Here is a 25344-nt window from a genome sequence, read left to right as displayed (position 1 = left end):
CAGAGGTTTACTCCATTATTGTCATGGTGGGAAACGTGTCTGCATGCAGGTAGACATGGTGCTGGAGAAGGAGCTGAGAGTTCTTGATTCATAGGCAGCAGAAGTGAAAGTGACTTGAGATTCTGAGACTTCAAAGCCTCCCCCCTTCCTCCCACAGAGACATGCTTCTTTCAACAAGGCCACACCTCTTAAAAGTGCCACTTCCTATGGGCCAAGCATTTAAACACATGAATCTATGGGGGCCACTCTTACTCAAATCACCACAGCAGGCACTCATTTTCCTGGAGACGTTGCTGGCCACAGGTAGCAACTCTAGGGAACTGCAAACCCAGCTTCTTCCCCAGAGCATGGTGGGAGGTCTGCTAAATGCAACAGCAGCTCATTACGTGAAGAGTCAGTTCCATGAGGGGCTTCTCAGAGTCTCACAGAACACCCTCCCCATCTTCCCATCTACTGATTTCCATCTATTACAAGTTGGGCTGTTTCCAGAGGCATCACCCCATTTACAACAGAGATTCCTAACAACGTTTGAATGTGTCTAGACTGTCTTCTGAGGAAAGCTCCTGGGACAATTGAGGTGGGGATGTGGTAATAGTTCCAGAACTTTCTGTTGAACTCAAAAATACTTAGACAATATGGGGTGAGGCTTTGAAAGCATAGTTTTAGTACCTTCTCCATTTGATTCTTTTCTTTAAAAAAGATTAATGCAGTCAAATTCTTCAAGTTTTTCCCTTTAGCAAAGACTGGATGTGCCAGGATGTGGGTCCTCCACTCTCTTAGAGGAGAAGGGGAGAGGGGATTGGAGGAGGGACTGTGGGAGTGGGGGAGTGGCAAGGGGGACAGCAATCATGAAAAAAAGCAAAGCAAAGCAAAGCAAAGCAAAGCAAAGCAAAGCAAAGCAAAGCAAACCAAACCAAACCAAACCAAACCAAACCAAACCAAACCCCAAGGTTCCAAGCTAAACCTGCAGTGTCACTGCTTTGGAAAGCCCCATTTCCTATCTTTTGGGGCTGAATACTCAGCAGGTGTACCACAGGCAAATACAAAAATTCTCAATGATCTGAGGTTCTATATTATTCATAAAAGTGGAAGAGAAGGTAGATATATTACTGAGCTCCTCTAATAATGCATTTGTGAGCAGAGTACCTACTGTCTTTCCAAATGAATTCTCTTTCTTCCTTATGATCAAATTCACCGTTGATCATTTTCAAGAAGTCATACCTTTAAAAAAATTTTTTTAAATCATCTCCCCAGAAGGAAAATGTCATTTAATGAAGTTCTTAATGCTGAAGGTTTCTAAGTGGAATGTTTGTGTCATTCTAATGCAGGAGAAACTTGAAGTAATAAAAACTGGTGCTATCAAGGACTTACTGATAAACTTGCTTAGGAAATATTAAGTTATGCAAAGAACAGGTTATCTAAAGAAGCACTGCCTTCATATGACTGTACTATAAATGGTATACTTACTAGACTTAGAAACCGTAGGAAAGAAAACTTTGTACTATAAAGTTTAGGATTGCTGAGAACTTTTTGTTAATGTTTAATCATCAAGATTGACCTCCTTTTAGGCTCCATTCCCATAACAAAAGGAGATAACCCTAATTAATAATCAGCTATTAAGTCCCCCCACCCCCACTCACACACACAAAGAACAGGCTTTTAAGGAGCAGCTCAAGGGGGCAGCGCAGGGTTAAACCCATCATCTCCTGGTCTGCCATTAAGTCCACTGTAGGAGGAGCGGAATTCTGTCAGGTGGGCAAGACTAACCTGGGTAACAGTTGTTGGAAAAGAGCAACACTTACGAAACAAACCTGGCAGTATCTTTGCTGTGTAAATCTCCCGTCTGCCCAAGTGGGCAGACTTGAAGTGTACTTCCTGTCTCTGTTTATATTGTTCAAAGTGTAACCTGGGGCTGGGAACTAAAAGATATTTAAGCATGACAGCATAAATAATATGCATAAACCTATGGTGTATATCAGCTAGTGAAATCTATTTACTGCTAGATTCTCTTTGGGCATTAGCTAGAATCAGACATGTGCTACATTGAAGGTTTTTTCTTTATTAATCTCTAGCGAGTAGAGTAATTCCTCACTGGGATTAATACTATAACAATAGGTAGCTTATTTTCTTATTTGAAAAATTTTGGGGAAACTACTTTTAGTTTTCTATCATAGAAGGGTGTAACTTGCAACTAACCTCTATGTATCCAAAGAATGTTTAGGATTTTTATTACAACAGCAGAAAAACTGAAAACAGACTTTAGTTAGCTTATTCTTAAACATTTGTTTTCAGACAAAACTTTAGACATGTACATTCACATAGTTTTGATCTAGCAATTAGTAAAGAGTTATCTTTATTTACGTTATGATAAACCAGTACAGAATGAATTTACCTGTGTACATTTGTGCAAATTAGGAAAAATCACCTTATAATTTGTTTTACACAACTTTCCTTAAAATAATTGTTTTATTTCAAAAATGAATGTATTTTATACAACTTCCCTTAAAATAGTTTCCCTATTATTTCTCAAAAATGAATTTATTTTCAAATAAAATGGCAAAATCTGAAAGCCATCTTGGAAGACTGTTAGTAGATGACATATCAAGGCAATTTGATGACTTAGTTTTGTTGTCTTGCTGAAAGTATGGAAGAGTGGGCTGTGATAATTTATCTTGTTGAACACTGTGAAATTCCAGCTTCTAAAGTTTTCTGTGAGATAAGAAATGCATCTGTAAAAGTTATAGTGACTACATGGTGCTTATATTGGCTAATAACTATATTTTTGTAGACCGTGTCTTTATTCTAAGAAGGCTCATGAGAAAAAAACACACAGAACATATATTATTTATGAAGTTGTGTTTCCCACATATTACCATATATATAATCACACATATATGCAATAATACAACATAAGTAGAGAACCGCCCTCCACATAAGCATCAATGAAAATGAGAATACTAGGAGCAGACTTGAGACAGAGGAGATTCACATCCCTTCTTTCAAAAATAACACAAATGAGATAGAAATTCCATTATGAGTGCTAGTGTTGAAGTGGGATATTTCAAACTTTCCCAGATATGGATGAGCTGTTCAACCTCGTTAGTCCTTCACAGACAATCAGTATCTGGATCCTAGTGAATGTAGCATCATTGACTTTACTATAACTGGTACAAACTAGTTCATTCAATTAACAGATAACACTGCCTCATTATTAGTTCCTGCAACTGTCTCCATGAAACTACTTCCATCCTCTGTTTTTAGTGTGTGTAGAAACTGTAGTGAGACATACTTAAGTTATTACTTCATACTCAAATTGTAAGAATCTATGAAAATAGGTTTCTGTGATCACAAACTTGTGATTACAGTGGTATGTTTAATGCAGGTCATGTAAGTGCTATCTTTCCTTGGAGTTAGCACTCTTCAGTTTACACTATACAACTGGACAGAGAGGATGATATACAGTATTTATGCCCAAAGCAATTCCAACTTTGGAAAAGGATTGGGGGTTCTTAAGCTGGAGCTAATTTGTCTAATAAATTGAGAAGATGTACCTATTCAGTATAGTCATAGAAATTCAAAGGATATTGATAACAACTTTTAGAAAAATAGAAATACAGAATAATAAAGAAAAGCTGACAGCTTCGTTCACTAAATAAGTTGGGAGTAAATAAGTTCTAGATTATATTTGACTTGGGTGTTGTTGAGTAAGAAGCAATATTTATGGCTATAAATTTAGTTTAAAACATGATCATAATTTATAAAAACCTATAAGTACAAATCACAACGAAAACAACATCCTTTCTTAGTGGCTAGTCACTATGGATTCATTTTGTTACCTATTAGTTTTTTGTCCCATTACAAAAACCAACATTAAAATTTTGTAACATTCAATACCAGTTTCGACTTTGAAATTTATCAAAATGATTAGAAACAGTTGGCTAGTAAAAAGCAATGTACCAAAAATATTTCCAGTTCTCTTTGTATTGGCCAGCAAACAGGAAAGTTGCTGTCTTGTTTGTTTGTTTGTTTGTTTGTTTGTTTTAAACAGGTCACTTGACCCTGCATTCCAGAACCATGGAGATGCAGGCTATTTAGCTCTATTTTATACACGTTGGCAGAAGAGCAACAAAGAGATCCCAGATAAGCTTTCAGGTAACAACAACAACAACACAAAAACAACAATAACCAAAACCAAACAACCAACAACTGTTTAACTTTATCTGAATGAGAGTTCTGTCCCATTTTCTAAGCAGGACCATAGCTTGACGACTACTTAGTTTCTCAGCTAAAATTCGTAAATGTTACACAAATTAAAGCCCTATTTAGAAAAGAGCATTCCACCTGGGAAAACTACTCCGCCATGATTAATGACCACATTCCCTTGCTAGTAAATTGCTAGGAGGGAGAGTTTTGCTGAGGAAGGGAGCCAGCCTCCCGGAAACCGAGACTGTTAGTCCTCTGTAAACTGGCACTGGACACTCCCTGGCCCAGGAAGAATGGGGTTGCCAAGAGGCAGGCCAGCCATAGTAGACTGCTTCTGTTTAAACTCATATTTCACTTTTGAGAGCAGTCTTAGCATTCTTCAGTTTTTGAAACTGTTGACTCGTTTTTTTGGTGTAATCTTCTCTGTTGATGAACCCGTATGGCTATGGCAGACACACAGAGCAAAATAAATATCACAACTGCTGTTATTCCTGGAGAGAGAAGAGGGAAAACACAAATTAGAATACTAACCCAGAAATGTTCCTGTCTAAAGGAAGAACAGGGACAAAAAATGGCCAGCCAGGGACTGCCCCACCCAGGGATACATCATATCGGCAGACACCAAACACAACACTGTTGCCGTGGTCAAGAGGCGCGTAGTGACTGGAACCTGGTGTGGCGGTTCCTTGAGAGGTCATGCCAGCGACTGACTAATGCAGATGTGGATGCTTGAACATCAGACCGAGCTCAGGGAACCTGGTTGGGGGAGCTGGTGGAAGGAATGGAGGGGCAGAGGGAGATTGCAACCCTATTGGAAGAACAACATAGGCTGGCCTGACCACCCAGTTCTCCCAGAGACTAGACTACCAACCAAGGAGTGTATCATGAGGGATCCATGAATCCAGAAACATAATGTAGCAGAGGATGGCTTTGCCTGACAGCAATAGGAGGGGAGGCCCTTGGTTCCGGGGAGGTCTGATGCCTCAGCGTAAGGGGATGCGGAACGGTGGGGCAAGAAAGTGTGGGTGGGTGAGTGAGCACCCTCATACAGGCAAAAGGGAGGGGGAAGGGCAGATATGGGATGGAGGATTGTTGAAGGGGTAGGTAGCCTGGAAGTGGGATCTCATTTGAGATGTAAATGAATGGGATGATTAATAATAATAATAAAAAGAATACTGAGCCCTGAGTGTGGCTGACGGCACTGATCAGTAGGTTAGGTCAAACAGAATCAACTCTGTCAAAAATTGGAGCTCCAAGCCCCAGGATTTAAGGTCATGTACTTCTATAACAGTTTGATGCCATTCTCAGTTATTACTACTTTGGGATAGACTTGTTGGACTTCTTCCCTTAAGCATGATTATATTTTAGCAAATTCTCTTTGAATTAAAAGAAGGCACATAGACAAGTTTTAAGCCCTTCAGTAAACTGGAGGGAAGTTTTAAAAAGCATCTAGTGCTTAACACTAAAGTAGAATGAATGCTAGTTAGTCTAATTAAACAGGTACATTTTTACTGATGTGTGTGTGTTGTGCAAATGTGTCTGTACCATAGTGTACATGTTCAAAAGACAATCTTGAGGGCTCATCTCCTACCTTTTCCAAGACAGGGTTTCTCATTGTACATTGCTGTGTATGTCAGACTAGCTGGCCTATGTACTCCTCTGTCTCAGCTTCTTTTAGGAGTGTAATGATTATAGACACATGCTATTGTCTCTTTTAGGTAGGTTCTGGAAATAGGAACTCAGCTCCTCATGCTTCCATAGTAAATGCTTTATCTACAGAGACATTTCACCAACCTATGAAATTGTTTTACATACATTCTATGAAACTACACTTTTGAGATGGTAGTATAACAGTAGACAATCTTTATTACCAAAACCTATTACAGTGACATTTATTAAGTGTATGTGAATACTTGAGATTCAGGTATAAATGTTCTAAACCCTTAACCCCCCCCCCCAGGAATAGCAGTGACTCTCAGACCTAGCTATACATGGAACCAGCAGGAAGTCAGGGTAACTGAGTGGGAGACCTCAGGACCACTAATTAATCTTAGGTTATACTCCACAGGTAGTATACTAAAACACAAGCCATGGCTTAATTACTTGTAATTCTGCCAGCACAGTTACCTTCATATTAAGAACTTTATTTTGTAATTGTTCTTTTAGAATTACCAATATTACACTAAGAGTGTCTAGAGAAGGTAATTCATAAACAGTAACTCAAGAAAACCCAATAATACTCAAACACAGCTCTTTGACCTCACCCTTAAACATTGATTCATTTTCTATTGCACTACTTAACTCGCTGTCAAACTAGTAAAAATGCAAAGATCAGATTGGCTTAAGTCTTTTTACCTCCAATGACCCCAGGGTCACTCCTGTCTGTGTTAGGAAGGGGCTGTCTATCTTCTGCGGATCCAGAATGACCTGCAGAAGAAATGGGAGAGAGGCAGGGGACTTGTAAACACTGTCAGGAGGAGCAGATTGCAGTGTGTGTGTGTGTGTGTGTGTGTGTGTGTGTGTGTGTGTATAGGAAGGCTGGTGACATAGGAGACTACACACACCTGCACCCATAGAGGGCCCTGGAGACAGTTTCCTCTCTGCAGAACCAGGGCCTTCTGCACAATGAGCTGCAGCTGCCACACTGCCTTGAATAGTGACTCTAGCCCGGTTCTGATTCAGTGCAGCCTTCAGTGGGACTTCCAAGCCAAATCTCACAGAAGAGAGGCAGCCTGTGAAGCCCTGAGCGGCTGCCTGCTGTGTTTCAGGGTCAGCATCCAGGGGTTCTGTAGGCAGGAGAGGGGGACATGGTCAGGATCAGGGGCAGAACTGGAGCAAGCATTCTCCTGGTCACCGGCTTCTGGATAGTACAGCCTTCTGTTGTTTGACCATGCTCATCAGAGGCAGCTTTTTAACCATAGTGGCTCCCAGAGGCAAAGCTAGCTTAGTAATAAACTTCATAAAGGGATGACCTTGATCTTTGCTTGTACACTGCAGTGGATTATAGCTGTGCACTACCACACCCAGTTTGAAATTAATTAATCGACCTTAGTTCATTTGTTTTCTAAACCAGATCATTAAAACACAGTTAATTTTTTAAAATTACATTTATCTATTCTTTTCTTTTCTTTTTTTTCTTGGTGACAAGTGCATGCTGTGGTAGTCAGAGGACAGCTTTCAGAAATCAGTTCTCTCCTTCTGTCATGTGGATCTTGAGGATGGAACTGAGGTGGTCATATTCATTAAAATACACTGTTAATGGAACTCACAGCCAATGATTTCGCCATTTAAAGTAAACTGACTCCAGGAAATGAGGACAGAGCTCTGGAAATACTAGTTCATTGTTTTGGCTTATCTTATTCAGTCTTTTTGTTGTTGTTGTTGTTGATTTTGTTTGTTGTTTGTTCCTTGGAGGTAAGATCTCACTATGTAGTCCTTACTGTCCTTGAACTCACAGAGATCCACCTGCTTCTGTCTCCCAAATGCTGATATTTAGGGCACACGCTACCATGGCCAGCTAATTAATTGTTTTGTAGAATGATATATACAGATTCATGACATTTATATTTTCTTAATGAATTATACCTTCTTAAAGATTCAAGAAAGTGTGTGTATGTGTGTGTGTGTGTGTGTGTGTGTGTGTGTGTGTGTGTCTGAAAGTGTTTACAGAGGCCAGAGGGGGCATCAGATGTACTCTGTAGTGACAGGTGGATGTGAGCCACAGAAATAGGCGCAGGAGACTGAACTCTGCAGAGCAGTGCATGGTCTTAACTGCTGAGCCATTTCTCCAGCCACTAAATGTACCTTTTATCAGCAGATAATGTCTAGCCTTGGCTTATTAAGTTGCTCTCATATTAAGCTATCTGGTCTAACAGCATTTCTTGAATGTATTAGCTTTTACTTGTTAGTTTTTGGCATAACACTTCTTTTTTTAACATTGCAAGAACATTTGACTATTTTTAAACATAACTCCGTTATGACAATTTAATCCATTCACATTTAGTGTAGTGACTATAACAAAAAAAAGCAGACCTTCCTGGCCTCTCTACTTTGCTCACTCAACTTGTGGTCCTGCATCTAGATCCCTTCCAGCTCTCCTTTTTCTGCTTTGAAACATGTTCTTGAATATACTCACCTTTGCATAGATATCTTATTATGTTTTCCCTTAACATTCTTAGGGTAAGTATAGACTTTGTGCCAGAGAAATAGACCTCTAATCATTGAATTTGAAAGATCGGCATTTGAGAAAGTAGATAAGATGTATTTTAGGTAGGGCTGTCTCCCCAGAGTACTGTCATGTATAGTAATAGGTCCTGACAAGGTACCACCTAATTGAATCAGAATAAATAACTAGAGAAATAAGAAACTGGACAATCTTACACATGGTGCAATTAGTTTGACACATGGAGCCATTGTGAGTCAAATCAAGTAAAATTAAGTAAAATAAACAATTCAATCCCTATAAAAAGCAGATATTTCCAAAGAAGATGACACAGGGCAGGAAAAAGGCAGGTCATGTTCATAATCACAGAAAGTTTCTAGCATTTAAAGATCTTACACCACAACAGATCTTCACTGGCTCCCAGGTAGTAGATTACTTTAGGAAAGTCTCAGTTTTCTGTTAAAGACACGTCTACAAATAATTTAGTCTAGGCGACTTACTTTAAGATAAGTTAAAGAAAGGTTAACTGAAATATTTAACCCTTTATCTCCCTTTAAGATGTAAAATCTCATATCTCACTGAATTTTAAAGATTTCTTATGTGTTTTTACCTGTGATATGAGAAAGACAGGCTGTTTTTTTAGTGTCTCTGCAAGTTTTTATCAAGTATCAAGCCATCACAGGGGGATATCTATTCTCCTGCCACCTGTCTGCCTACATTCATCAGACCTGAAGCTTCTGAGCCATATACAGCTACATGTCTGAAAGCATACAGCCCAAGGATACCCATGAGAGGCTTGAGACACCAGGACCATGGAGGTTCACCCTCCTCTCAATACCTACTACAACAAGAACATCCAGGGACCAAAACCATTCAGATGGCTAAAGGTCCTCAAAAGAACATAATCAACAAGAGTCAGGGCAATATTGGCACCTTCAAAGCATAGCTACTTCACTATAGCAAGCCCTGGATAACCTAACACATGACTGAAAAACAAGAAAATGACCTTAAATCCAGTCTTATAAAGATGATAGTTTATATCAAGTAAACCAAGAAATAAAAGACTGGATAGCACTTTATCAGGTTATTGGTCTATCTTATTGTAAGTTAAAGGAGCAAAGAATACTTTGAGTTTTAATATAAACATATAATCTTGCATAATTTTTAAGATATTTGGAAGTAGCAAAATACTTAGAGTAGAATTCATCCTAAAATAGTTGTCTAAAATATGAACTGCTTTATTGCTCTTTTGAGTATTATTTCTATTTCAAAGTACTAACAAAATAGAAAAGCTGAATATTCATAATTTAGAGGGAGTCATTTGCATCAGGTTCTATGCTTACTTGCTTAATTTTAGTTTAATTTTTTTGTTTGTTTCTGTTTTGGGCCTCATTACACAAGCAGGCTAGCCTCAAACTTGTTATCTTCCTGACTTTGCTTTTCAAGTACTGGGATTATAGGCATGTACCACCATACCTGGCTTTGGGCCTAAATTTTTTCAAATATACTTTATTTGTATGAGTGAGTGTACTTGTGTGTGTGTGTGTGTGTGTGAGAGAGAGAGAGAGAGAGACAGAGAGACAGAGAGACAGAGACAGAGACAGAAAGAGAGAGAAAGTGTGTGTGTGTGTGTGTGTTAGTGTTTCTACTACTTTGAGAAAACACCATGATCAAAAGGAACTTGGAAAAGCAAGAGTTTATTTCATTTTCTACTTCTACCTCACAACCGATTGTGAGGTAGAAGTAGGAGTTAGGGCAGAAATTCAAGGCAGGAATCTGGAGGCAGGAACTGAAGCAGAGGCCATGGAGGAGTACTGCTTACTGGCTTGTTCCTCAAGTGTTGCTCAGTCTGCTTTCTTCTACCACTCAGGACCACTTTTCACGGGGTAGCACTGCCTGCTAGACTGGGTCCTCCTTTATCAATTAACAATCTAGAAAATGCTCCACAGACTTGCCCACAGGAAATCTAATGGAGGCATCTTCTCCACTGAGGTTCCTCTTCCAAGACAACTTGTGTCAGGTTGACATAAAATTAACCAGGACACCTTGGAAGCCAGGAGATGTGCTAGAGCTGGAGTTATAGACAACTATGGTCACCTGCGCATGGGTGCTGGGAACTGAACTCAGAATTGTAGTGTTGGGATTATAGATATGTGGGGCTGTGTCCAGTTTAAAATAGGTGCATTTCTTTACAAAAAAAATCCTATCCCTTGGCTATCCTTATATCAGATTTAAAGTTGAGCTGGGCTTAAAATATTGCCTTGTCTGTACCATAACCAATTACTACATCTTCCTTCCATATAATAGACAGTTATGAATGTGATTTAAAATCATCAAAGGCATCTGAACAAACAGATTTGGGAGGAGCCCATTCTGTATTTACCTGTTGGAAAAAATTGATCATTTCTTTCTCAACTTCAGCACACAGGTAGTTTTATTATTTGATGGAGGTCTTTTGTAGAAAATATTCACTCTCAGTGTAGGGTTTCTACCCCACTTTTGACCATTTATTTCCCAAATAAAAGACACACAACCTTTATAATTACAATAAGCCTTTATCAGCATAAGAACTAGACAGGTATCTATCCTCTATGCTATTATGTCTATTTCCCAGCCAATAATCCTATTATATAATTTGCCATGTTTAGTCTAGGTTGCTCGTAAGTCCAATTATCCAGCCCACATGACCATTATTTTAAAATTCTTACCCCATGGTGGCTTCTCTCTCTACTTTCTTTTTGCCCACCTTTTTGGTTCTCCTCTGATCCCAAGCCTGGGAACCCTAAGCCTCACCAATGTATCTTCTGCCCAGTTACTGGCTGTTGGCACCTTTATTCATCAATCAGGCATAACTTGGGGAACAAGGTCACATGGCATCACCTGCTTGCATGTGTGGTCTCTAGGAGCAACCAGTATTTAGCATAGCAAAAGACCAAATCTCAACAGAGGACCCTGGAGTTGATGCTGAAACTGGCTCTTCTGGTGTTTTCACTTTTCAGGAAGTGTCAGCCTCATTATGCCTAACTGTGACTGCTAAGTGAGGATCTTCAAGGGATGACTCTGTTCATCTGCCAAAAGGCACTTAGCCATGATTGTACATGCATTCAACACGAGTACAAGCTGTACCTTGATTGCCACTCAGTGTGAAATAATTATTAAAACCAGACAAAGAGCTTCTTTCAGCATAATGAATGCATCCAGACTATGACATGACACTTATGATGTGATAGCTTTTCAGGAAAAGCTCGTTCTTCCACTTACCTAAAACCTTTCCCAATATGAGCGATTTGACAGCATTGAATTCAGTCCCTGAGGACAAGATGACTTGCCTCTTTGTACTCTGATTAACCTATGAAATATGCCACAGGAAATAAAAAGGAGAGAGAGAGAGAGAGAGAGAGAGAGAGAGAGAGAGAGAGAGAGAGAGATTAAGTCACTTGTATGTGCTATCAGAAAGCCTTAAAAATTCCCCTTTAGCAGGATATTGAGGGAGAAGCATAGCCTCTCAGACCTGGTCCTCTCCCTACTCTACTTTTCTTCATAACTGGCAAAATCCAAAAAGGATGTAAACAGTTGTTTTATCTTTATTTTATTTTTATTTAGGTGTGTGTGTGTGTGTGTGTGTGTGTGTGTGTGTGTGTGTGTGTGTGGTGGTGGTGGTTGTGGTGGTGTATATGCCAGAGAGTTCAGTGCCTGTGGAGACCAGAAGATGACATTACATCCCTTGGAGTTGGAGTTACAGTATGTGTTTCCTGGCAAAAGTGCTGAGAACAAAACTTGGGTCTTTTTCAAAGAGCAGTATGTGCTTTTAACTGATAAGTACTCTGTCCACCACAGAACCAATTGTTTCTAACTTTAAAACTCATTGTCCAGAGAACATGGCATATGCAGTTAAAAATCAGTTTTATGAACAGACTTAAAATATATTTTCCTCAAAACACCAGAGAAAATTAGGTTACTCTGTTTCCTCATTTCTTCCCATTTTTGTGGGTTTCTTGTGTTTAAATTGTTGCAGTATCCTTTCTCTTATAACCACACAGAACATGTCACCATTGAAATAGTAGTGGGAAATTCAACGTGTATTCACCATGATAAACTAGACATTTCTCTATGAGATAAAGTGAAACAACAAAGAAGAGTTTGACATTTCAAAGGGTCAAAGCGTAATCAGTTTGAAAGAGTGACGGGCAAACAAAGAAGTCAAATTAACACCCTTTCCCTGCCTCCACATTTTGGCTACATTTGGCTTTCCATCCTTCACTTATGGAGAACATGGAACTGATTGCTTTTTATTAATGTTCATTATCGATTTCTTGGTCTTTAATTATTGATTCTTCTAGCCTTCCAGCAGTTATTTTTCTTCAGCGTTGCTAGCTCACCTCTACAGAGACTACTGCTTCTTCTCTGTTAATCGTCAGCTGGTGAAAGTGACCGTCTGCTAAGTTTCTAAGGTCAAAGTTGAAGGCATCTGCATTCCGATGTCTGTCCAGCTTGTACCTCACCTGCAAACTTCCTAAAGAGGAAAATAGTGTCATTTTTGAACTATAATGCCATTTTTTAGATTCCTTGGGGTAAACTTTAGAGCATTTTCAGGATTATTTACTGAATGCACCTTTGGATGTATTTAGCATTGACTTGAAAGCACACAAAAGTTACTGTTCCTAATATAATGATTACTTCAGTACTTTATGTGGCCAAACTGTGAGTTCAAATATGACATATTTTAAAGAGAAAACCATATACACCGATATAAGCAATTTCTCCAGATTTCTTAAACAGAGGGTTTAAATAACATATATGAAAATTCAGAACTCAATCTAAATCATGACAATGATATTTGATTGTGGAAATTATAAAACTATGTGCTATACTAAATTTTGCTTGGTTACAATAGCTATAACAATGACTTTAATAAATTTATTTCATTTAAAATTCATCTAAGAATCAAACTTTTTCTAAAGATCTTTTAAATGACTAAAATACAGAAAGGGGATTTTGTTATAAGACAGATATGTCCATACTACATAGACTCACCCTAACTGTACACATCCTACAGCTTCTTAAGTCCTTGATTTTATTTTCTTCTAAATTAAATATTTTAGACCTAACAGACTTATACCTTTGTTTATCACCCAATTGTGAAAACTTGGACTGCTCAAATTGCCACTGGTAGAAAGAATGTCATTTGCTCTAACTGGCTTCTCCATCACTAATGAGATAAAGAACAATTGTCCTCATTGGTTTTTATAGGAATTAACTTTTATATAGTTTTATTATATCACCTACATTAATGACCCTTTAATTAACCTAGAATAAGCTGAAGATAACGCCCAGCATCCAATATCTTTCAAAATAAACTTCAAAACAAACTCAGATCATGTGGTATTAGAGCTCTTTTCAACAAGTACTTCATACCAAATCTAATCTATACAACTATAGAAGCATCTTAGCTTGCTGACTTGGCAGACTGACAGTGAAATGAAGGTAGACTAATGTACTTTTCACTTAAGCATCTAAGATGTCTGATTTTCTGCTTTTCTCCCTCTGTAAATACAAAGACTTGGTGAGTGGGGGGGAACTGTTTAGTGAAATTTTTAAATCTCCCACAAGGGGGCTCATCCAATCAGCTTTCTTTTCTTTTTTGGATTATCCAATCTCCTGTAATAGTCCAAAACACCCAATTCTGAAGGGAAGGGCAATTTATTACCTTCTCAAACATATTAAAGTTTGGCTTTGTCATACAAAATTGGCTTTCTTCATTTGTGAAGAGTCTGACTTTGCGTGCTTTACTGTGTGTCTGTTCCTGGTTTCATTAAAATGTATTTGCTTGCTTGGGCTATGATTGGTTTCCTGAAGAAAATGAACCAGATCCAAGTCCCCCTAGATAGTAACAGTAGCTTCTATGACATCCACTGTGGATAGCCCTGAAATACTAAAGTGGAAGCCATGCAACTTTGTCGTTAATGAATAGAGCTTGCAACTCTATTTTCCTAATTTAGTGTTTTGATTGCTTGTTATTATTTTCTTTGGTTTGTTGTTGCTTCTTTCCTTATTTCAGTGCATTCAAAAGATACTCACCATTGTTGGCCAGGATAATGGAAAGGTATTCCTCATAGAAAGAGGCCACATAAAGCAATAAGCATGGTGTCTGTGTGGTTCGGAAGCTCAGCGTGATGGTTTCTCTGGACAGTATGACATCCCCATGCAATGAAGAAGCCAGGTAGCTGGTGTTTGCACTCAGGGCGGAATATTCTTGAAAATTATAGGTCACTGAGGAACCCATCTCAAAATATGCAGAAATCTCTAGAATGAGAAACATATTTGTTATGTTTGGAATGCAACACAAATGCCAACTGACATATATTTAAAGAATGACTCCAATCTGTAAATATTCTGATGGATAAAGCTGCTACTTTCCCTTAAGTTTTTTTTTTTTAACTAAATAAAATGTTTTCCTGGTTTGATTTTCTCGATTTTCAAATGTTAAGGAAGTGAAGTCTGAAAAAGTAACAATTCTTGATATATCAAAAGTCTAGAATGGGCAAGTATCAGAAACTTTGAGTTACCCTGGCAACTCTAGGATGAAGCCAACATATATGATATTCTGACTGTGTTCTTGGGTTCATTTTGCAAGAATTTTATTAGGAATTTTTGCATTTATATTCATCAAGAAAATTGTTCTACCTTGTTTTATAATGTCCCTATTTGATTTTGGTAGCAAAGTAAATAAATGCTAGTGTTATAGAACTGACTTTGCCATTGGGATCTGGGCCACCTTTTTCTGTCTTCTCGTTTTCTGGGCCAATCCCCCTGTCATGGCTCTTTTAGATTGTCAGTGTCCAGACTCCTGCTCACTACCACTGCTTTGCAGGTCTGTATCTCATCTGGGGTGAGGAAGATTGAAATAAAAATACTTGACTTGTGATTCTTGTTTGCAGGCCCCTGTCTCTCCCAAGTTGGCTCCAAAAGATGCCTTCACAATCATGTAGAGCAACAGAAAGAAATTCTACTCCACTGCTGACCATCCATCAGAATAATCATGGTCTCAGCTAAATCAGCCTTGTGTTTGAGGTTTGGGGGTACTGTGGGATTTTCCTGCGGTTGCCTGGCTGACCTTTGGATAAGGCTTCTGCTTCCTCCCTGCTAGGGAACCCTGCTGCTGTTGTGTTTGGTTGGCTTCTTTACACAACATCACCTTTCTTTTCTTCACACTTTTAGCTGTCCTATTACCACCTTTATAAATTTCCAAAATCATCCATCTCTTTTCCTCTTTGGAATAGAGCTTGTTTTCTTATTTTGACTCTTTTACTTTACCTGGTCACATGGGAGCAAACTTCTAGTCCATCATTGTAACTTAAGTCCTAGGAAATTTTTTTCCGTGACAAAGATTTCTCAAATTTACTATTCAGTGTTAAGTAGAAAACAAAATCTTATCTTAGGTGATCTTTGCATTTGTGATGAGAGAAAAGACAAAGCGTTTCAGTTTCTCCTAAAATATTTTATAAAGGATATGTGTTAGCTACTGTTTTGTTCTTATTGCTGTGATAAAATACCAAGACTGAAGGTAAGGAAAGAAAGATTTTAGTTTTGATTGTATTTGCAGAGAACTAGATGTCATGGCAGGGAAGCCATGATGATAGAAGCAGGGAGCTGAGAGATCACACCTCATTTCCACACTTAGAAAAGAGAGAGAGAGAAAGCTGGAACTCGGCTAGGGATATAGGTTCTCAAAGCCCACCCTCAGTGACATACTTTTTCCAGAAATGCTCCATGTCTTAAATAGCATTGTCAACCGTGGACCAAGTGTTCAAAGGCAAAAGCCTATGGAGGACATTCTTATTTCAAACCACCAAATGTTGACACCCTAGTTTTGTGTCATATTACTCCAAAGATATATTTAGTACAGAAATATCCACATATACATGCATATATGCATGTGCAGGCACACACACACATGCTTAATAAAATGAAGATATTGAGAGATGATCTTTATCTTGCAATGAAATTTTATCTTCCTATTTCCATAAAACACAAGAGAATCATTAAATATCCATATTATTAGTTTAGATCATGAAATTTAAGGTCCTGTAATGTAGCTCAGTTGTGGAGTACTTGGCTGGCATTCATAAAGCCCTGGCTTCAAACCATAGCATCACAGAATAGATAAGGAAAGTATAATAAAATAAAAATGTAAAATGTATATTTGGGATAGGAATATATCTCGGTTGATAGAGAGCTTGATTAGGATGTGTGAGATCCTCAGTTCCATCCCCAGAACTTAGAAAGTCGAGGCATAATGATGAAAAGCTCAGGCCTTCCTTGGTTATGCAGGAAATTTGAGATTGGCCTGGGCTAGAAAACATGTCTAAAGTCAGAGTAATTATCATTTATAAAACAAAAAAATATTAAAAAGGAGAATTTAGGTATGAAATATTCTTCTTTTTTTTTTTTTTTTACCAGAGAGCCATTTCTTATTTACCCACAGCACAATGTCTATGTCGAGTGTAATTTTAGGTTATGAAGTAATATTAGAATGGCCATCACAGACAGATCTTATACTATAATGTATTGAAGTAGATGAATGGAAGTCTTTTTAAGGGTGCGTTTCAAAGCTTTTCAATCTAGAGATAACTAATTCTCAAAATTCCCCTGAAAGTTACATAATTTTTATAGCAAATAAAGTTCCTTATACTGTTAAACACATACCAAGGATGTGTAAAACAGTGAATTTGATTTTAATGATTGGATATTCCAGGGAGTTTCATTAAAGTACTTTTAAGCATATCCAAGAAGTTAGTAAAGTGGTATACTCTAGACTCAAACCAGCCCCTTTATTTAGAATGAATCAGAATTAGCAGCAGAATTTGTTATATCCCAAATTGCTCCTTAAGGACATTTAAAACACCTAACAACCAATGTTTGAGGAGTCCTATTAAGGTCATGTCATATTTAATTAAATGTACCTTCTGGCCTTTACAAGCACTGCACTCATGTGCACAGACACAAACATATACATATAATTAAAACTACGTAATTTTTTTAAAAAAAAAAGCCCTTTATATCACCTCGAGTTTAGTGATAGGTGACAATGATGCTTAGATGATCTGAAAACCAGAGCAATTTGAGGACAGAATTCTGGAAATCAGATGATTCTGAGAACATCAACACTGAGCAAAAGACAGGGGTAGAACTAAGGGCCTCCAAATAATAAACCCAGAGAAGGCTGATCTATGGAACAGCCTTAGTTTTCTAAAGATATTCATAGTCAAACAACGACATCACCTTATACTGTCTTTATAAGGACTAACACCAGAGGAGTCCCCCATCTTCTCCATGATTTATTTCTTGGACATACCATGTGAGCACAGTGGCCCATCGTAGGCAGAGAAGGCACAGTCACAAGCAATCCCCCTGTGTTTCTCTTGACACTTTCCTCCATTGCGACACAGGTGTCCATAGCTGCTGCAGTGACCTGAACATCCTGGCTCCACTCCTGGTGTCATTACAGCCCTTTCCTCCAGGTCTAGTGCCATTCCATTCACCTGAAGGGACCGGATACATCCCAGGAAGCCCTTCTGCCTGCTGGCCGTCCCCCCTACAAGGGAAGCACTGCAAATACAAATGTGTTCCTTGGTATTTTATTTAGGATTTTCTGTCCATGTAAACTCAGACCTTATGGAGTTAGGCAAGAAAAAAAATTGAAATTTGTCAGAAACATTGTTGTCATTGAAAACATACTCATTCATTGCATATCAGGAAACCTTACACGACACTGAATAAGACATTATTCAGCTTATAAAAATATTGACATTGGTGAACATTCATTATGAAATATCCTTTAGTTTCACAAAATACAAATCACATTAACATCATTTCAATTATGTTTATGAACAGTGATACACATCATTATGGTTATATGTGACATTTCAAAATCTTCACAATAATGTAAATGTATTCTGTTAATTTTTCACTTGGGTCAAAGCATAGGAAGAGACTGAGAAGCAGAGCTGGGAAAGCTGGAGGAAATGGTACTGACTTATCCAGCTGTCCTTCACACATACCTGTCTCCAAAGATGCAGTGTTGAACATATACTAAATACATCATAAACAGATGGTTTATCATATCAAACTTGAATGCTAAAAATGTATTTAGAGAAGCTCCCAATACTCTCAGGGCTAACATGTTTTCGTGCTGTATTATTCTGTGAGTTGTGAACTCCAGAGCTCCCTTACAGAGACTCTCATACAGTTGGTTTATGGCAGGGACCTGTGCTCATGAAGCCAGCAATCCCTCCACTGGCTCCTACAATGCCCTATGTGCTAACACACTCAGCCTCCAACTTGGCACAGCTGGGGGTGGGTGGTATTAACCTTAAGAGGTGAAACCTGGTAGGAACTTTTTAAATTATTGTAGGCATGGCATCAAATGAGATTGTGGGCCCCTGGATAATTCTATACTTACATTCTGACTTGGGGAGAAATTTCCTTGTCCTCTTGCTCCCACCATGTTGAGCAAAAACTAAAGGCCTCAAAAGCCCTAACACAATGGGTCTATTTGTGGACTGAAATTCAAAGCTCCGAGTCTGGAAGGGACTCACTTTTAAATTTTGTTTACTACATCATGTATGTATGTATGTATGTATATATGTATGTATGTATGTATGAATGATGTATAGTAGGTTGGGGTGGCATGAGCTGTGGTGCACATTTAAAGTTCAAAGGATAATGGGTGCGTCTCAATTTTCTCCTACCTGTGTGTTCTGGGGCTAGAAATCAGATCATTAAAAGTGGTGGCAAGTGCCTTTACCTTTTGAGCCATCCTCCTGACCCTGAATCTCTATACGGTGATTAGCTAAGGTATTTGTTTCAGTAATGGAGATCTAATACACTCACTTTGTTGTTATTTTCCTTCCATCAGGTAGTTTGATGGTTTCAAGTTCTCTGAAGAAGGATAATCTCACCTTAACTTAGGAACCAATAATGCTTAAAGCTATGTCTTATGGATTCATAGTATATTAGCATTCCTTGTGAATACAAGCACACATGCAGACATGTGCACATAAGTGCACACATACATACACATATGCTTGAATTCATCATTAGCAATTAGTACCTAGAAATTTTATATAATTTCTGTAAAGCAGTATGTGTAGTTATTTATGACTTAATCATGCTTCTAATTAGATTGTGCCTTTATTAGTTGTAAGATGCATAAATAAGTGAGAGCTTATTGCTTGGTTTCTGAGACTGGAGTAGTCTGAAAAGCAACATAGCAAAATATAGTTTCCCTTATAAGAAAAATAACATTAAAGTAATAAATAGGCAAACTAAAGAAAAATAACATTGAAGTAATAAATAAGCAAAATACAGTTTTTTGATAACAATAACATTAAAGTAATAAGTAAGCAAACTAAAGAAAAGCTTACACTATCCACAACTCTGATCTTTAAGCATATGAACTATAAGAATAAAGTAATAAGACCCAGTTATAAATAATAATCACAAGACATAGCAGTCTGATGATGGGGGTGATGACAGAGACAGGGGATGCAAGGCCAGGATCCTGAAAGGCTTCCACATAGGAGAGAAAGCATGAGATAATTGTTGTCTTAATTTAGGTTTTATTGCTGTGAGGAGACAACAAGACCACCACAACTGTTATAAAAGAAAACATTTAATTTATGGGCTGGCTTCTAGTTTCAGAGGTTTAGTTCATTGTCATCATGATAGGAAGCATGGCAGAATGCAGGCAGACTTGGTGCTGGAGGAGCCAAGAGTTCTATATCTGGATCCATAGACAGCAGCAGGAGACTGAATTCCACACTGGACAGAGCTTGAGAATAGACCTCAAAGCCTGCCCTGCCCCCACAGTGACATACCTCCTCCAACAAGGCCACACTTTCTAATAGTGCTACTCCCAAAAGACCAAACATTCAAACACATGAGTGTATGGGAGGCATACCCATTTAAACCACCATATTCCACTCCCTGGCCCCGGCTTGCATTCAGCCCAAGTTCAAAAGTCCCTATAGTCTATACCAGTCTCAAACTTGTTTAAATGTCCAAAGTTCAAAGTCTTATCTGAGATTTATGCAATCTCTTAACATATCTCTTTATCCTATAAAGTACTACTACTACTACTACAAACAAAACTGGATCACATTCTTCCAACATATAGAGACACAGGACATACATCACCATTCCAATACATAGAGAAGGGAGCATAGTAAGGAAATACTGGACCAAAGCAAGACAGAAAACCAGCTGGGCAAACTCCAAATTCTGCAACTTCATGTCTGATATCGAAGCGCTCTTCAGTTCTCCAACTCCCCATTTCAGCTTTGTTGACTGCAAAACGCTTCTTTCTCATGGGCTGGTTTCACTTCCTGTCAGCAGTTTTCCTCAGCAGGTATCCCACTCTGGCATCTCTAACCACTTGGGGTCTCCAAGGCAACCCAGGATTCATTTTTACAGCTTCACACAACGGCCTTTCACAGCTTTACAAATGACCCCACTGGGCCTTCATGCAGGAACACTCTTGCAACACACCTCAGTATCTTTTCTTAGTCATAGAGGGAAATTCCATCCTTGATTCTAAATCCAGAACCATATGGTCAAAGCTGCAAAATTCTGCTGCTTGCTGGGGCTGGAACATGGCCCCATTGTTCAATTACAACTTCACCAGGTTTCTGGTTTTGATTATTTCTTTTACTGTTTAATTTTGGCTGTCTTGGAACTTGTTCTGTAGACTGACCTTGAACTTAGACATCTTGATGCCTGTCTCCTGAGTGCTGGAATTAAAAGTGTGTACTACCATGCCTGGATCTAAGCGTTCCTTTAATTTGTTTTTAAAATGAGATGGAAGTTTAGGAGGATGGGAGGTCACCATTCCCTAAATTCTATTCAATCCCCTTGAACACAGGATTTAGCTCCATTCCACTTCCTGGTGACCCTTTAATCCTTAGATCATACATTTTGCAATTTTTCTTTCTTAGATTGCTATGTTTCATCAAAACATAAGGGTGAATCACAGACTAGGCTGTTTTGAGATTTCCTTTGCCAATGCAGTTCATCTGAATCTCTTCACCTTTGCCTCAGGCAGACTCTTTATATAAGGGCAAAACCAACCGCATGCTTTACCAAAATATCACAAGAACAATCTCTAGGCAGCATACTAAACTTATTTTCCTCTTAAACCTCTTGATCCAGGTCCCCACAGTTAAAAATCACCCTCAGCACCACTGTCTTCCATGTTCCTACTAGGATGGCCCATTAACCCCACTTAAAGCATCCTATTCCTTTCCACTCCAAACTTCCAAAATCCACATTCCTCTGAGCAAAACCATGGTTATGCCTGTCCCAGTTTCTGGTACCAACCTCTGCCTTAGTTTGAGTTTTATTGCTGTGAAGAGACAATATGACCATTGCAACTCTTACAAAGGAAAATATTTAATTTGGAGCTGTCTTACAGTTTCAGAGGTTTAGTCCATTGTCATCATGGGGGGAAGTATGGCAGCATGCAGGCAGATCTGGTGCTGGAGGAACTGAGAGTTCTACATCTTGATCCCATAGGCAACAGAAGGAGACTGGATTCCACACTGGGCAGAGCTGGAGCATAGGAGACCTCAAATCCCACCCTCACAGTGAAACACTTCCTTCAATAAAGCAATACCTCTCAATAGTGCTATTCTCCATGGACCAAGCATTCAAACACATGAGTATTTGGGGACCATAACTATTCAAATCACCACAGTTGTCCAAGTAAAGCACTTGTTGCACAAGTATTAGGACATGAATTTGGATTCCTAGCATCCACATTAAAAAAAAAAAAAAAGCTAAGCATGACAGTATGCATTTGTAATCCTAACACTAGGGAATGGAGACAGGCAGTTCCCTGGTTAGTATTTTTCTGCTACCTTTGCCAAATTGGTATGGTGTAGGTTCAATGAGATCCCCTGTTTCAAAGAATGAAATATAGAGAAACTAAATAAGACACATGACATTGACCTTTGGCTTCAACCTATACAGACACACTGCATAAACATACACATACATAACACACACCCATTGATTGATAACAGCACTCACCAATGAAGAGCTGGCTGTTGAGTTGTAGTCGAACATGTCCATCAGCAGGAGTGGACTGTGTCTTCTGAGGGAGTTGGTCTACCTGAAGAGATGCACCCTTGACATTCCTTTCTGCTCTCACATGATGCCACCGGTTGTCATTAAAGGGAGTTGGTGACTGTATAGTGAGCTCACAAGGTCCATTCCCAACATCAAAAGAAAAGGTCACTTCTGTGGGAGCTAGAGACATTATAGAGCCATAGTTTTCAAGTTAATTCATAGTGAACACACATAGTCTAAAATAGACATTAAAAAGTAAAACATGATGTATATGTTCATTATAAATAGAGACAATGACATCCATGCAGAAAAAAAAAAAAAAAAACTGACTCTGAGTTGGAGGAGGGGCAAAATAAATTTGTATCTCAATAAAAAACAACACAAAGTAAGTCTAATTTTGTCTTTCTTTTCTTTTCTTTTCTTTTCTTCCTTTCTTTCTTTTTTTTTTTCTTTTTGGAGTTTACTAGTCATTCATGCAAAATTCTAACTTGGTCTTACTTAGTCCTAAATAAAGTTATGTGCCCATGACTAGAATAACAAATAGAATTTTGTTTTTTCATCTATACATAGTTTTATTTTAAAATATTTGAAAGCCTCATCTAATGTTTAAAACACTAAATAAAATATTTGGCAGTTATAAATTAAGCTTTGGATGAATAAAAATATTCTATCAAATATTTTGTAATTTAGTAAGCAATTTGATGAATTTGATTTGAACTTCTAAATGTACTCAGATATAATGAAGTAAAGCATAACATTATGGGTTATTATTTATTGCATGCTTTATGGTTTATTACATGCTTCTTGCTACGTAGTTTGGTTTTTTTTCTTAAGATATGATTAACTGAAAAATCACAGAATTAATTATAGAGTTCAGTATGAACTCTAATATGCAATTTAGAGTTCAAATGTGGTAAGAATGCTAATACTTTGAAATTTTGCTGTTAGCTTTCATTGCTAAATAATGAGTATCTCAAGACCCGGGTCAGGATCTTACCACGCAACTCTATTCTGATGAAGTCAGTGATTCCCAGATTCTCCATGAACACACCAGAGGAAATGGTGGTCTTAAAAAGGAACTGCACATCAGCGGTGAGCTCTCCATGGAAGGTTGGGAAATGAAGGTATGAAGCCTCGGTGTTGAAGGAAGCTGAGTTCCAAAATGACTCTGGTTAAAAACAAAAGAAAAAGACAAAATGCAAAAATCATTAAGCATGCTTATTGCTAGAGCAGCTAATATTAGTTAATAAAAACAAGCTTTTAGTTGGAGTTCTGGACCTTCATGTCATAGTGTTATAATGCCAACATACAAACAAAGACTATATTGAGGATTTAGACTCTGTGAATGGCTCACAGATAGATGGTTCAGAGGGTATGGCTACTTACCTATGAAACTTCATGATCTGAAACCCAGAAATCATGTAAAGATGGGGTAGAGCCAATTCCAAAATCTTGTCCTTTGGCCTCCACACATGCACATGATACTTGTATGCCTTCCTAAACATCATAAACACACACACACACACACACACGGCAATAGTAATAAATAAAGTTCACGAAAAGATTCTGTTTTATATTTTATGGGTGTCTTGATTTTCAGAAGAAACTCAGGACTTCTGAATAATGCTACATGCTTCTTGTACACATTGTGAAGGGAGAGAAGAAGGGGGAGGGGAGGAAAGAGAAAGATATCTAAGGTAGAATGGGTGAGAGAAAGAAATGGAAATGTTCTACAGCACGCCAACCCCAAGATGCTTCTCTGAAAACATATAATAGAAGAAAAGTAAAATCCCTGAGTTACATACAAGAACAATCAAAGTCATCTGCTGGTGAAACAACCAGGAATAAGGTATTTAAAAAAGAGATTCTAAAGGAAGAAGCAAAATAGAGATTCAAATGAGATTACCTTAATAGAAAAATTGTAAATATCTAGGAATAGACTTAACATGGTTGATATTAAGTCCCTGATATGGAGAGAGAGAGAGCTTAGATAATAACATTAAATGTGGAAAAGAGGGACTAAGCGCTTAAAGCTACTGGAGAAAGCAGGAAATGTTTGGAGGGCAAAGAAGACAGACATAGCAGTACGAAGTCTCAGATATAGAGAATCCAACATGTGACACAGAGAAATGTATTAAAAAGCATTTTGAAATCATTATTCTTCAAGATGATCATGACATTTAATTTAAAACCACTTTAGAAAATTTTGTACATAGAATAGTGTATTCTGTATGAAAGGTTTTTTCTAAAATCAAAGTATTATTATTATGTGTTGCAGAGCTCAGTCCTCTGCACCAATCAGCCAGCACCTGCCCAAGATCAGTTGTGCCTATAACAAGAGACCATCACAGTCTGGTCTATGGACTATTGATATTCTCTCATTAGAAAAAGAAAATGTAGAGGGTCATTAGACTCACACCTGAGATTCCAACCACTGTTTCCTACAATCGTATGCAATCTTCCCTAATTGCCCATGGATTCAGGCTCTCTGGTAGTACTGGATTTACAAGCTTGGGGAAGGTTATCTAAAGGGGATCTTAATCTATTGGGGCCATGGGAAATTCATTATCTACATTGGGTGTGCTCTCTTCTGGTTTAGTAGCTTTAGGGTCACCCGTACTTTGTAAATATATGCCAATAAACTCATTTGTTCCAAGGATCAACATCAATGGAATCAAACTGTTTTTTATGGGACTTTATAAGAAGCAGGTTTACAAGATTCTCAGGGAGAAAATTCTTTCAACAGTAGTATTCCAGTTTCATGGATACCCATAGAGCTAAAAGACATTATTCTTTATAGCACAAGAAGTGACACAAGCATCCAGCTATGACCATTGGTTGTCCAATCCCTA

At 38.2% G+C, this 25344-nt stretch overlaps 1 protein-coding gene across 1 annotated transcript in view; it reads right to left on the bottom strand.

The window, feature by feature from the left end:
- Nucleotides 1-4272: 4272 nt before the first annotated feature.
- LOC110307694 (contactin associated protein family member 3C) overlaps nt 4273-25344 on the bottom strand; it is a 178905-nt gene continuing 157833 nt past the window's right edge. Inside the window, exons 16-24 of the mRNA XM_085830734.1 lie at nt 23490-23660; nt 22454-22672; nt 17721-17960; nt 14444-14668; nt 12745-12878; nt 11627-11714; nt 6768-6989; nt 6559-6630; nt 4273-4694 (exon numbers count right to left, since the gene is read on the bottom strand). Coding sequence (XP_085686860.1) covers nt 4573-4694; nt 6559-6630; nt 6768-6989; nt 11627-11714; nt 12745-12878; nt 14444-14668; nt 17721-17960; nt 22454-22672; nt 23490-23660 — 1493 coding nt within the window. The 3' untranslated portion in view covers nt 4273-4572. The remainder of the gene's footprint in view (nt 4695-6558; nt 6631-6767; nt 6990-11626; nt 11715-12744; nt 12879-14443; nt 14669-17720; nt 17961-22453; nt 22673-23489; nt 23661-25344) is intronic.

The sequence above is a fragment of the Mus caroli genome, unplaced genomic scaffold, assembly GCF_978045245.1.
Source record: "Mus caroli unplaced genomic scaffold, Mus_caroli_1 scaffold_15, whole genome shotgun sequence".
Lineage (NCBI taxonomy): Eukaryota > Metazoa > Chordata > Mammalia > Rodentia > Muridae > Mus > Mus caroli.
The sequence above is the reverse complement of the archived record's forward strand: the minus strand, read 5'-3'. Positions and strand labels throughout refer to the sequence as shown.